The sequence below is a fragment of the Enhydra lutris genome, unplaced genomic scaffold (assembly GCF_002288905.1).
Source record: "Enhydra lutris kenyoni isolate GAN:26980312 unplaced genomic scaffold, ASM228890v2 scaffoldscaffold64, whole genome shotgun sequence".
Taxonomy (NCBI): Eukaryota; Metazoa; Chordata; class Mammalia; order Carnivora; family Mustelidae; genus Enhydra; species Enhydra lutris.
The window spans coordinates 7,761,949-7,776,535 of NW_019154148.1; the positions used below are offsets into that span (position 1 = coordinate 7,761,949).

Below are 14,587 nucleotides of genomic sequence, written 5' to 3' on the forward strand. Positions count from 1 at the left end.
TGTGACTTAAAACACAGACCAATGATTTTTTAAAAAAAATACTTTATTTATTTATTTGACAGAGATCACAAGTAGACAGAGAGGCGGGGGTGGAGGGGAAGTGGTCTCCCTGCTGAGCAGAGACCATGATGTGGGGCTCAATCCCAAGACCCTGAGATCATGACCTGAGCCGAAGGCAGAGGCTTAACCAACTGAGCCACCCAGGCGCCCCTCTTTATCATTTTCGAAGGATGGTTTACCAGATGGAGAATTCCCTTTTGAGGTTTTTTTTTTTTTTTCTTTCAGCACTCAGACTATATCAACCCAATACTTTCTTGCTTCCAAAGTTCCTGATGAGAAATCTGATAATCTTGATGAAGATCCTTTGTATGTTATAAGTCTTGTTTCTCTTTTGCTGCTTTCAATATTCTCTTTTTGGCTTTGGGTTTTGACAGTTTGGTGATAATATGTCTCATTGTTGGTCTCTTTGACTTTTTTCTTTTTGGAGTTCATTATGCTTCATAAATTTGTAGATTCATATCTCACATCAAATTTGGGAAGTTTTCAGCCATTGTCTTCAAATGATCCTTCTCCCCTCTTTCCTCTTACCTTTTAGGATTTCCACAATGCTATTTTGGTCCACTTGATGGTGTCCCACAGATCTCTTAGGATCTCTCCACTTTCTTCAATATTTTTTGTTGTTCATCCTCAGACTCAGTAATTTTAATATGGCTTATCCTCAAGTACACTGATTTTTCTGCCTGCTGAAATCTGATTTTTGAGTTTCTCTAGTGAAATTTTCAGTTATTACACTTTTCAACTCCAGAATTTCATTTTGCTTTCTTTCTGTGTTTTCTATTTTTCTATCTCTTTATTGATATTTCACTTTTTGAAAAAATCATTTTCATGGGCTTTACCCATATCTTTCTTTAGCTCTCCTGAGCATCTTGAAAAGTGTTGTTTAAAAGTTTTTGTGTGGCTTATTTGTGGAGCATAACAAATAGCATGGAGGACAAGGGGCAGATGGAGAGGAGAGGGAGTTGAGGGAAATTGGAAGGGGAGGTGAACCATGAGAGACTATGGACTCTGAAAAACAATCTGAGGGTTTTGAAGGGGCGGGGGTGGGAGGTTGGGGGATCCAGGTGGTGGGTATTGTAGAGGGCACAGATTGCATGGAGCACTGGGTGTGGTGCAAAAATAATGAATACTGTTACGCTGAAAAAATTAAAAATTTAAAAAAAGTTTTCGTGTGGGGTGCCTGGGTGGCTCAGTCAGTAAGGATCTGCCTTCGGCTCAGGTCATGATGCCAGGGTCCTGGGATAGAGCCCCGCATTGAGTTCCCTGCCCAGCAGGAAGCCTGCTTCTCCCTCTCCCACCCCCCTGCTTGTGTTCCCTCTCTTGCTGCCTCTCTCTGTCAAATAAAATCTTAAGAAAAATTTAAAAAAGTTTTTGTGTAGTATATCCACCTTTATTTCTTCCTCATAGATATCTTTTGTCTATTTATTTTGTTGCTCTGAATGAGTCATATCTTTTTGTGTGTGTGTGCCTTCTGATTTTTTGTTGCCAACTAGACATTTGAATTTTATAATGTCATAACTCTGGGAACTAGATTCTTCCCCTTCCCCAGACTGATTTCCTTCTCATATATTTCCTCCTTTTCACAAAGAGAGGCTACTTTAGTTATTTGGTAAAGCCTCTTCCAGGCCAGCTTTATTACTGTAAGATATTTGAATTTGGGTAAATTGCTTAATATTTGAGTCTAGTTTTCTCATGAAATGAAAATATTATGCTAAGTGATTTCCAAGTTTCCAGCTAGTCCTAGAGTTCTGTATTTCTACATAATTGAATTATTTTATCATGTTGTTGATGGGGAATATGACTAATAGTGCTGAAGCTACTAATCTTATGTCAAGTTTAAAAGTCCATAATTGTTATCTTTGGAAAATATTATCTGACCTACAGTATGTCCAAATCAATTCAGTAAAATCACTTTACAACAGGGAAAAATGATAGTTGTATATATGAATACATGTATTTTTACATATAACTAATTTTTTATTGTTGTCAGGTGTCTCTGTGCCATGGACCGGCCTGAGATATAAACCAAAGGTATTCTCATGTCTTTTCTGAGCTTCTGCCTTTCCCTTGGCATGTATGGTGACCTTCTAAATTTCCCATGTATGCAGTTAGTTTTAGATGTCCTTATAAATATGATTGCCCAATGTGGGAAAAAGGTAAAATGTGAATGGGAGAGGGTAGGGGGAAGATAGGCTCTGACCCTTAAATCCCCTGGCAGTTGCTTCAGCCAGTGGGGCAACAATGGCAGGTTGCCTTTGTGTCTGTACCTCCATGACCCCAAGCAATAATCCTCAGTCAGAACTCAGATCTACAGTAATTGAAGAACAAGGCTCTTTTCACCCTAGCTTCTGCAAGCCACCTAAGGACTGTCAGTATAGCTGCCTGCCATGGGGCTGGGGGCTGGGGCATGGGTAGCGGCTAGCGACTAAACTACCTACAATTTATCAACCAGGCTTTGCCCTAGAAGCTGCCAGCCTTCAGTTAGATTCCACAGTTTCAAAATCATTGGAGCAGCCAGATTCTGCCAGTTCATTTGTTGTCTTAGGTGGGGAAACATAATCCTGGAGCTTCCTACTCTGCCATCTTCCTTAATGTCCACTTATTACTCTTTTGACTCACATTTATTTTACAAGGTTTGGCATTTTCTTTCTTCTTTCTCAAGTAATGTTGACGAGGAGGATTTGGATAGAAGTCTCACAGTTAGCTGGTAATAAGTGTGGTAAAACCTTCCATCACCACTTAGAAGTGGGTGATGGGTGGGCACTTGTTATGATGAGCACTGGGTGTTATATGTAAATTCTACTCCTGAAATCAATATTACACTATATGTTAACTAGAATTTAAATAAAAATTTTAATAAACAAAAAAAGAAGTCTCACAGTTATAAAGTTATTTCTTATCATTTGGTAAAGTTTGACAGTTTGCTTACTATCCATCTACCATTGTCTTCAGTTACCCAGAAAGCTTTGGTATTTACTATTTCAACATAAGTTTTATCATTCTGTAAGTATTCTGATTTTTTACTTAGGAAGTATATTTTTTTAAGTGAAAGTGTTTTTTTAAATATCTTTTCCTTTGTATATTGATATTTTTAAATTCATGTGCAGAAACCTTTTAAAATTGCAAGTCTCTTATTAGATATGATCTTTAAGAGGAAAAGGATTAACCCACTCACTCTTATGCAAGGAATGACAGAAAAGTGGAAGAAGATTTAGTTTTTAGTTTATTATGGAAACTTTAAGCATACACACACACACACACACACACACACACACACAATTTGAAACACTGGATTGTCACAGCTTGAGGAAGGGCGGGAGTGGTAGAAAGGGTAGGTGCTGATGCACAGGGCAGCCCAACACCAAAGAATTATCTGTCCTCAAATGTAAGCTGAGTCCTATCTCTATATAGGACTTAAAATATCTTTACATACTTTCTTTAAAATATCATTATATTTTTATAACATTGAGTGGTTCTATCCAAGAATAGGAGTGGTTGTTCCATTTATTTAGGTATACTTTAATATCATTCAGGGCTATTTAAAATTTTCCTCATATAAGTTTTTTTAATATTTGTTGTAAATTCATTCCACCAATTCTTTGGTACTGTCAATGAAGATTATTGACTTCAGCATGTTAATTTTATATCTGCTACATCACTGATCAAGTTTTATCATTGATTTTCTGGAGTTATGTAGATAGGGTATTATAACACCAGCAAATAGAGGTAGGTTTATTTCCTCATTTCCTCTTTACTCATCCTTGTTCATCTAATTGGTTTTTCTTTCTTTTTTTTTTTTTTTAAAGATTTTATTTATTTGTCAGAGAGAGAGAGGGAGAGAGAGCGAGCACAGGCAGACAGAATGGCAGGCAGAGGCAGAGGGAGAAGCAGGCTCCCCGACGAGCAAGGAGCCCGATGTGGGACTCGAACCCAGGACGCCGGGATCATGACCTGAGCCGAAGGCAGCTGCTTAACCAACTGAGCCACCCAGGCGTCCCTAATTGGTTTTTCTTACGTAACTGAATTGATTAAGACATCTACTAGGAATGTTGAGTAGAAGTGAAAATAATGGGCATCCTTGTCTTTTCTTTTTTTTTTTTTAAAGATATTATTTTTAAGTAATCTCTATACCAAACATGGGGCTCAAACTCACAACCCCAAGATTAAAAGTCACATGCTCTACCTACTGAGTCAGCTAGACACCCCTTGTTCTTGATCATAGCAGAAATGCTTCTAGTCTTTCTTCATTAAATAGGATACTGGTTTTAGGACCAAACTATATGTATTTTAGCATATTGAGGAAGTATCCATCAATTCTTATTTTCTTGAATGTTTTTACTATCAGTGGTGCTGAGTTTTTTTGAAGGCTTTCTCACTGTCTCTAAATATACTCACAGTTTTTCCCCTTAGGTACCTACTTTGTAAAATACCACAGTAAGTGGTAATAATAAGGGCAATGGATTGTTGGAGCTGGATTCACGAAAGGATACACAGAGAAATTAACACTGGAACTGAATCTGAAGGCTACAGAGGAGTTTGGCACGTAGAAAAAGGAGGAATGACATTCAACGTTAGAAACAATTACATAAATGAGAACAATGGCATATAAATAATGTAAAAGTCTGTCATAGGCTTTGGATATCAGACTGTACTTAATTCATACTTTTCTAATTCTGTCCTCCCATTCATTCTGCTGGTTGCCTTCCTTAAGTGAGCTTCCTTTATTCTTTTAGTTACCCTAGTCCTTCTGCCTTCATCCATTATTGTTTTATATGTGTTACTTTCCTATTTTTTCCTCTTGCTAGTATCTTTTAGCCAGAAAGCAAGCCCTTATTTAAATATCATTAGTATTTATTCTTTCTACACATTAAGTCTCAGCCAATTGTGTGAATCATTAGTGATTTTTTTTTTTTTTTTTCAGGATGTAAGAGCAGTCCTAAAACTACAAAGTCAACTCAAACCCAAGATTCATCATTTCAGGGGCTAAGAAGGAAAAGACTCAAAAGGGATGAACCCTGGAGTTTCCTATCAGAAAAACCCTGCATATATGAAGACAGATTAAAGAAACAAAAGGACAAAAATGAAAGTTTACAAATAATTTCAATCACCCATACAAAAATCCTCCCTGTAAAAAGAAGCCATAAAAATAGCAACTTTGGCCAAAATTTCAGCCTGAAATCAGTCTTTGTTAAGCAACAGAGGGTTGCTAGAGAAAAAACACCCTCAAAATATGAAATACAAAGAAATAGCTTCAAGCAAAATTCAAACTTACTTAGCCAACCAAAAATCAAAACAGCAGAAAAGCGATATAAATGTAATATATGTGAAAAAGCCTTCATTCACAATTCTTCCCTTCGTAAACACCAGAAAAACCACACTGGAGAGAAATTATTTAAATGTAAGGAATGTTTGAAAGCTTTCAGCCAAAGTTCGGCTCTTATTCAGCATCAAAGAACTCATACTGGAGAGAAACCCTACATCTGTAAAGAATGTGGGAAAGCTTTCAGCCACAGTGCATCCCTCTGCAAACATCTAAGAATCCACACTGTGGAGAAATCCTATCGATGTAAAGAATGTGGTAAATCCTTCAGCAGAAGGTCTGGCCTTTTTATACATCAAAAAATCCACGCTCGAGAAAATCCCCATAGATACAATCCAGGTAGGAAGGCAGCCAGCACATCCCTTCCCGGATGTCAGAGAATTCACCTCAGAAAGAAGTCCTATTTATGTAATGAATGCGGCAACACCTTTAAGTCGAGCTCATCCCTTCGTTATCATCAGAGGATTCACACGGGAGAGAAACCTTTTAAGTGCAGTGAATGTGGAAGAGCCTTCAGTCAGAGCGCGTCTCTTATCCAGCACGAAAGAATTCACACTGGAGAAAAGCCCTATCGATGTAACGAATGTGGAAAAGGTTTTACTTCTATTTCAAGACTTAACAGACACCGGATAATTCATACCGGTGAGAAACTGTATAATTGTAACGAGTGTGGTAAAGCCTTAAGTTCCCACTCGACGCTTATCATCCATGAAAGAATTCACACTGGAGAGAAACCGTGTAAATGCAAAGTGTGTGGGAAAGCCTTCCGACAGAGTTCAGCTCTCATTCAGCATCAGAGGATGCATACCGGAGAAAGACCCTACAAATGCAACGAGTGTGGGAAAACATTCAGGTGTAACTCATCCCTTAGCAACCATCAGAGAATCCACACAGGAGAGAAACCATACCGGTGTCTGGAATGTGGGATCTCTTTTGGCCAAAGTGCAGCTCTTATTCAACATCAGAGGATTCACACAGGAGAAAAACCCTTCGAATGTAACACGTGTGGGAAGACTTTTAGACAGAGCTCATCACTTATCGCACATCAGAGAATTCATACTGGAGAGAAACCCTATGAATGTAATGCATGTGGGAAACTGTTCAGCCAGAGGTCATCTCTTACTAATCATTATAAAATCCACATTGAAGAGGATTCCTTGAAAGTAGATTTGCATGTGTGAAAGCCTTAAACCAAAGCTCAGCAGGGTATACATACTTGAGATTGATTTAATAAATGTCATGATCATGAGAAAACTTTTCTATTTTAATTTTGTCTCATCAGATATTAAATTCTAAGGACAAAGAGCTCTGACTATGTAATAAATATGTGGAAAACTTTCATACCTGTCAGTCACTTTTTAAAAAATATCCTAAGATAAGGGAATCACAATTGTAATTTGATTGCAAAACCACAATTTTGACCATCTGTAAGGTGGGGTTTTTCTATCTTTTTATACAGTATTATATACTATATGTGATGTATAAACATGAGAAAAATCTGGGTGTAGGAGTGCTGGATTTCTCATTAGAAAGACACCAACTGTATAAGCCAGTAGCATATTTATTAGAACTAACATTTTAATAGCAAACAGAACTGATCTTAAAATATATGCATATGGGGCGCCTGGGTGGCTCAGTGGGTTAAGCCTCTGCCTTCAGCTCGGGTCATGATCTCAGGGTCCTGGGATCGAGGCCCGCATCGGGCTCTCTGCTCAGCAGGGAGCCAGCTTCCTCCTCTCTCTCTGCCTGCCTCTCTGCCTACTTGTGATCTCTGTCAAATAAATAAATAAATAAAATCTTTATAAAAAAATATATGCATATGTAGACCAAATAACAGATTAAAAAAAAAAAAAAAACCCTGGAAACTACCTCAGTCTCTGGAATTTGCCTTTTCCTAAATTGTTGTCTAACTTTGTGCATGGTTTTCATTAAAAAAGAGAAAGGAAAAAAAGGTGTTCTCTTGCTCCTTTATTCTTCTAGTTGTTTCCAAACTACATCTAACAGTCTCCCAAAAAATTTTTGCACAGTTTCTAATTTTGTTCTCAGAAATACATTTATTTGTTGCATTGAAGTCATTTATTGTTGAACTGTACTTGCTGTGTTCTGCAGTCAAATGCTCTACCACTGAGCTATACCCCCCAGTTGCTGTGTTCTGAACAGCATGTTAATTTAAGTAGAAAAAATATAGTTTGTTTGGCAGTCACTTCAAGGTTAAACCTATTAATTTTTTTTTTAGTTGGCTGCAAAAGAAATCTTAAGAAATAATTTAAAGAATATGTCACTGTGGCAAAGTCTTAAAGAAATCCATTTCATGAAATTAAAGCATGTTTTCCCTACTTGAGGTTTTCAAATTTTTTTAAAAATTCAGACTGCAAAAGCAAATAAAGGAAATAATTCTAAGCCTTAGAAGTGGTTTACTCAGTAAATATTTGCTTAATCCCAGGGTTGAACCAGTTACCATCCTGGGCACTGGAAATTGTAGAGAAGAAAGAAACAGGCCCTTATCTTCAAGAAGTCAAGAATTGAGAGGATGGGGCTAAAGGGAATAGTGAGTAAATAAGCAAATTATCATAATGCCTTGAAGTTTTCACGGAGAAAGAGATGGTACAGAGGTACCGTGTTACAGAACATCTTGCAGATATTTGCTCAGAATTCAGAAAGAAGGAATGGAGTCTAACCAAGGGAGCTTGATCAGATTTAGTGTCCCAGAGACAGGGATGTCTGAGCCCAGTTCTGGAAGAAGAGGAATTTTCCAGAGAGTGAGATAAGTACATAAAAGAGAGACAGCCACACATGCAAAGATCCAGGTGCGTGACAGCATGGCACATTTATAGAACATCTATTAAGAAATGAGAATGACAGATGTTGAAGCTTAAGAAGGAGGCAGATACCAGATAACCAAAGGTCTTAACTGCCATTCTAAGGAACCTGAATTTGATTCTGAATTATGGAACTGATGAAAGATGATACATAAAGGAAATTGCTCTGACAATAATGTATGGAGAATGAATTTAGGAGCTTGAGGACAACTGAGCAGACTGGAGCCTAGAGTATGGGCTGTGACAGTAACTTGAATGATAGGTAAATGAGGCTCTAAACTCAAGCAGGGGGCAGGGAAGTGAAGAATGTGTGACAAATATTAACGTGGTAAAATATGGTTTTTACAATCAAATAATTGGGAGTGGTGAGTTAAGAAGGAAGGTAGGTTGACTCCCAGGCTTCTTCCTGGTTAACTGGATGGTTGATGGTGCCATTCGCCAAGCAGGCAATACAGGAGTGAACCAGTGTGATCTGGCACATGTTAAAGTTGATCGTATGGATCCAAGAGGGAATTATGAGCCAGTAGACTAGTATTAGGAGTAATTAAAATAGAACTGGTAGTCAAAACCACGGTATATGAAATTCATCAGCAGAGAACAGGATTCGAATGAGAAACAAAGGAGTCACAGTTAAAACCCAGGAAAACATCAATATATAAGGAGCTGGTCAAAGCTAGTCAAAGAGGAGGAATTGAACTAGATGAAATGAAATGGCTCTACAGCCAGAAGAGTGATGTCACTGAGCCCAAAGGTGAAATGAATGTCATCAGATGGTCAGTAGTGTTAGGTGCCACAAATCAAGTAATAAGGAGTAAACTGGAATTGGTAACCAGGACAGTACTGGAGACTTCAGTGATTTATGGTGAATGGAAGCCAGATTATTCTAGGTTGGATTATTAATAGGAAGGTGAGAACTAGTGGGCTGTTTCAGACATGTTTCAAGAAGCTTAAAGGAAGAGAAGAAAAGAAGGCTGTGTTTAGAGGGGAGAAAATGATTTCTGTGTTAATGGGACAACTGCATACACATGCTGAGGGTGAATTAAAGGAGAGCATTAGGTGGGACACATTTTCTGCAATGTTCTAAGGGAATCAGGGTTAGAACACAGGTGTAGAAATTAACTTTAGGGTGGAGGAAAAAGCCTACAGAAAGATGGGAATGCAGATAAGTTCCTGTTTGATTTGGAGGTGAAGGAATTTCCTCCTGCTGACCTTATCTTCTATAAAGTGGGAAAAAGATTCATTTTTTAGAGATATTAATTATAGTAGCAATTTTGGGGTCTTTGGGTATCTAAAATATGTTAATGAGTTTCAATCTGTGATTTGCAGATGTTTTTAGAAAGTCATGGCTCTGAGTTCATTCTACATTCTTGGGTCAAAAGCTCCACCTTTATCACTTTTCTATGTTTGGCACTTGTGTTACTTTTTGTTTTTTCAAGAAAAAATGCTTGTGAATTAGAGTTTAAAAACTACTTGGGAAGGGGGTGGTGCCTGGGTAGCTCAGTTAAGTGTCTGCCTTTGGCCCAGGTCATGATCCCAGGGTCCTGGGAGAGAGTCCGGCATTGGGTTCCCTACTCAGTGGGGAGTCTGCTTCTCCCTCTCCTCCCTGCTTGTGCTCTCTCACTATCTCTGGCTCTCTCTCTCCCAAATAAATAAAACCTTTTAAAAAAAATTCTTAGGAAGGGGAAGAAAGAATTCTTTAAGAGTTATAAGGAATTATAAGAAGGAAGAGAGACTGGAAAGAAATGTAGGAATTCAACAGGTAGGTGTGTGGAGGTAGATGGAAAGGCATTCACATCAGAGGAAAAGTTTGTGCAATGACAAGGAATCATGAGAGGACACGACGTGCTCACTGTACTACTGCAAACAGTATTTTTTAAACTTCATTTTCCAATTATTTCTTACTAGTACATAGAAATACAACTGATTTTTGTATATTGACCTTATATCCAGTAACCTTGATAAATTCACTTTCTTCCAATAGCTTATTTGTATATTCTTTTGAATTTCTGCATATACAATCATCATCTGTAAATAATGGCCATCTTATTTTTTCTTTTCTACTCATACCTTTTAAATTCTTTTCTTACATTATAGTACTATATGGTGCAAGCCAGTGCAATGTTGAATACAAATAATAACATTCAGTATTTTACCATTTAATGTGTGAGCTTTAATTTGTGGTTATCTGTTATCAGAATAAGGACATTCCCTTGTATTCCTCGTGTGCTGTGAGGTTTTTTTTTTTTTTTTTTTATCACAAATGGTGGTATTTTGTCATATTCATTTTCTGCACTGGATCAACATGACCTTATTTTTTCTTCACACTTTTAATAGAGGAGTACATTGACTGAATTTTTATGTTAATGAATATCACATTCCTTTTTTTTTTTTTTTTATCACATTCCTTTGAATAAATCCTACTTGGTTATAATATATCATCATATATGTGTATGTGTGTATAAGATCAGGTTTCTTCCTTAATAAATATAAGTCTGAAGAACTGACCAAGACCGTATTCTAAAAATTGAGAGCAGAATTTTTAATCATTCAAATCTGAAGAGTGGATGGAATCTTAATATCTGGAGAGGAAGGGAAAGGCAAGGGCAAATGTACTATAGGAACAAAAGGCTCAGAGCGAGAGTGAATATAGCATCTGTAGGAACCAGCGGGAAACTAGTCTTGCTGGTGTAGAGGGCTCCTGATAAGATAAAAGAAAAAATAATATTGGAAATGAAAGCTTGAATTAGGTTATCAGAGACCTTGAGTGCTGTCTGAGACTATAATAGGTGGGACATGATCCTTTAGATATGAAATCACTGTTCATATCTGAGGAACAAATGGTCAATTTGAAGGCTACTCTGATGGGACTGAAGGCTGATTTGACAATTTCTGGCTTGTGAGACTGGCTGAAAGACAGGTTATTGTCAGTAAGCATCGGGAAAAACTGTTCTCAGTGAGCAGTACAGAAAACGGAGGGTAGCTCCATTCTTGATGCCTGACAATTGCTCTGGTATTTTGCCAAAGGCCCCAGGTGATAAAATTCTTAAAGCTGACTTTATGAAGCTTTAAATTTTAGATTTTTCAAAATCAAGGTGCAATTATACTTTCAAAATCAGAAGATACAATTCAGTTAGTATTGTAGGTCAGTATGTTTCGGGTTACAAAACCAAGTGTTTCAGGAATACATTTTCTGAGAGTTATAAGAAAAAGTTTTTCATTTTGAGAGATAACTTCTTGTTGGAACACTGGACAAAGAGTCAAGAGATCTGCATATTTGTCTGCCCCCATTCTGCTTCAAGTTACATAGCCTCTGGGCTTTTCAACTATACAAATTCCACTGTGTTGTTTCATCTACTGTTACGGTTCCTACTGGTGTAGATCAACTCAAAATTTTAAATTTACATCTTATGCATTTTTTGTGTAGAAATGTTGAGATGAGCACAAAAAGAACTACAAAGAAATACTATTCTCATCTATCAAATTGTTAGTAATACTAGTGGCATATATTGTTGGATAAAATAATTAAATTATACATTATAAACTAAAAATTTCAACCTAAAAGTGAATTATTGTAGGAAAATGGAGTAGACAGATATAATTTTCCTTATTTTTCCCATTAAGTATATCTAAAAACTCATAAGAAGACTGAAAAGTGGAGAGAAGGTAGGTCAGGTAGGAACCTCAGGAAAAGAGGAATGATATGGTGATTGTGGGGTTTTTTGCTTCATATACCCCACACTTGAAGCTGAAGAACCAGGAACACAAAAACACAAAAACACAAAAATATTGCAAAGCCCCAACATGAGCCTGTATTCTTTAACCAAAGGGCCAAGAAAGGGGTATCCCTAGCAAGACAAAAAATTCTTAGATAATAACCACTCTACTTCAGCCAAACAACAGAAAAAAACTAGTCCTATCACTACCCACACCAGCAAAGACTGAGTGGGGACCCTAGACTCCCCACCCTCCTTGTGAGACTGTAAAGGGGGGTCATAAAACCCTGCTGGGTGGTATCAGAAAAGGCCAAGAGCTAGGACATGCATCCATGCTGGCTGGCAATAAACACCCCACTTTCTTAGCAACGATAGCGGAGACCATGTGGGGAACCTGGACATTCTCCACTCACACCCAATAGTAAGAGAGCATCCCCTCCCCCTCCCTTTTGGGGTGGTGTCAGAGGAGGCCTAGAGCAAAGCTGGAACTTTCACTACCGCCCGACAGTAATGAGGCCACAATCCCACCTTATGGTGTCACTGGAGGCCAAAAGAGTAGTGACAGGGCCCTCTAACTCCTCAACCAGAATAATGTCAGTGAAGGCCTAGTGAGGAACTAGAAATCCCAACCCTTACCTCCTTAAGTATTTGGGAAGGTGGACAAATGGGGAAGTTGGGCTTCTACCCACCATGGCCATAATGAGGTAGCACCACCTCTTCCTTTGCTAGAGCAGTATCAAAGCAAGCCAGGTGAGACAGAAGGTTCAAATCAGATCCAGTTTTCACAGCTACATTCAAAATGTCCAGGATTCAACAAAAGACTTTTCTCAGACCAAGAACAAGGAAGCTCACTTGAATGAAAAAAAGACAATTAACAGACATTAACAAGTTGGTGACAGATATTACAATAATCTAACAAAGATTTGAAAGCAGCCATCATAAAAATACTGTAGTGGGCAATTATGCAAATGGTTGAAACAAAAAACAGGGTCTCAGCTAAGAAATTTAAAGTCTCAGCAAAGGAATGGAAGAAATGAAGAAACAAATGGAAATTTTAGAATTGAAAACATACTGTAAGTGAAAATTTTAGAGCTCACTGTGTGGGCTCGAGAGCAGAACTGGATGGAGAGAACAGTATCTACGGACTTGATAAAACAGTATAAATTACTCAATCTTAACAAAGGAGAGAAAACAGACTGAAAAAGAATACAGATTCTGTGACACTATAACAAAAGATCTAATACATCATCTGAGTTCAGAAGGAAGGGGAGAAAGAGGATTGGCCTGCAAAGTCTCTGAAGCATTTTTAGCTGAAAATTCCCAAGTTTATCAAGTGACATAAACTTATAGATTCAAGAAGCTGAGTTAACCCTAAAAAACATAAAACCAAAACACGTATAAACTTCTGAAAACTAAAGTCAAAGAAAAAATTCTTGAAAGAGGTTAGAGAGCAAAATAACACCTTACATACAAAGGGAAAAAATTTGAAAAAGCAGACTTCTCAGCAGAAACCTCAGAGGTACAACATAATAAAAGATCTATGAACCCAGAGGAATGATGTCAGCAAAATGGTGGGCTAGAAAGGCCCAGCCTTCATTCTCCCACAGAGACTTTGTCTAACAAGAAGATATGGAACAAACTGCTTTTGAGAACTCCAGAAAGCAGTTAAGACACTGCAGTACTCAAGTGAGTGCAAAGCCAATAAGAAATGCATTGGGGTAGATGGTGAAACTGGTGACATTTTACCAACCCCAGCCACATCCCTTGTGTGGCCCAGCAAAGCACATTCAGGAGAAAACTCCCAGCTCTGGGCTTCTCCTTTAGAGGGAAAGAGAAACATCGACTGTGCAGTCAGTGGTCTTGCTTTCTGGAGGCTTGCCCAAAGGACTAGTTGGTTGTTAGTATATTCGCAGGTATGTGTAACCATCACCACAGGCAATTTTAGAACATTTTCATCACCTCAACAAAATAAAACCCCACACTCCACTATCACTGTCCCATTCCCTTCTATACCCCCAATCCTAAGCAACCATACATATTTAAAGATTTATTTATTTGTTTGAATCTCTAGCAGACTCCCCACTGAGCATGGAGCCCAACATGGGACTTGATCCCATGACCCTAAAATCATGACCTGAGCCAAAATGAAGAGTTAGACACTTAACTGACTAAGCCATCCAGGTGCCCCTTTTTCTGTCAGTTTTTGCTTAATGTTTTTGGTGTTCTGTTATTAGGTGCATATATGTTTTTAATTCTTATGCTTTCTTTTCTAATTAAGGGCTTTAATGCAGAATATATAAAGAACATTTACAGACAAACAGGCCCGTAAAAAAGATCTGAGCCCTTCACTTAAGAAGATACACAGATGTCAATTAAGTCATAAAAAGCTATTCAAAATTAATTATTGGGGAAAAGCAAATTATAACCACAATGAGACACCATCTCATACATACCCACATCGACGTCCCCACACCAGAATGCCTAAAATTTAAAAGACCAACAATGCCAAGTGCAGGCAAGGTTATAATACAACTAGAACAGTCCACACATTACTGAGAGGAATGCAGAATTACTCACCCCTTGAATTATTATATATTCTTAATGTAATGGCTTTTTCATCATTATAAAATGTCCTTCTTAATCTCCAGTAACTTTTCTTTCTTTCTTTCTTTCTTTTT

At 37.8% G+C, this 14,587-nt stretch overlaps 1 protein-coding gene across 1 annotated transcript in view; it reads left to right on the forward strand.

Annotated features, from left to right (window-relative positions):
• Window positions 1-14,587, forward strand: part of LOC111158900 (zinc finger protein 879) — a 166,379-nt gene that overhangs the window by 12,484 nt on the left and 139,308 nt on the right. Inside the window, exon 4 of the mRNA XM_022521219.1 lies at window positions 4,979-6,554. Coding sequence (XP_022376927.1) covers window positions 4,979-6,554 — 1,576 coding nt within the window. The remainder of the gene's footprint in view (window positions 1-4,978; window positions 6,555-14,587) is intronic.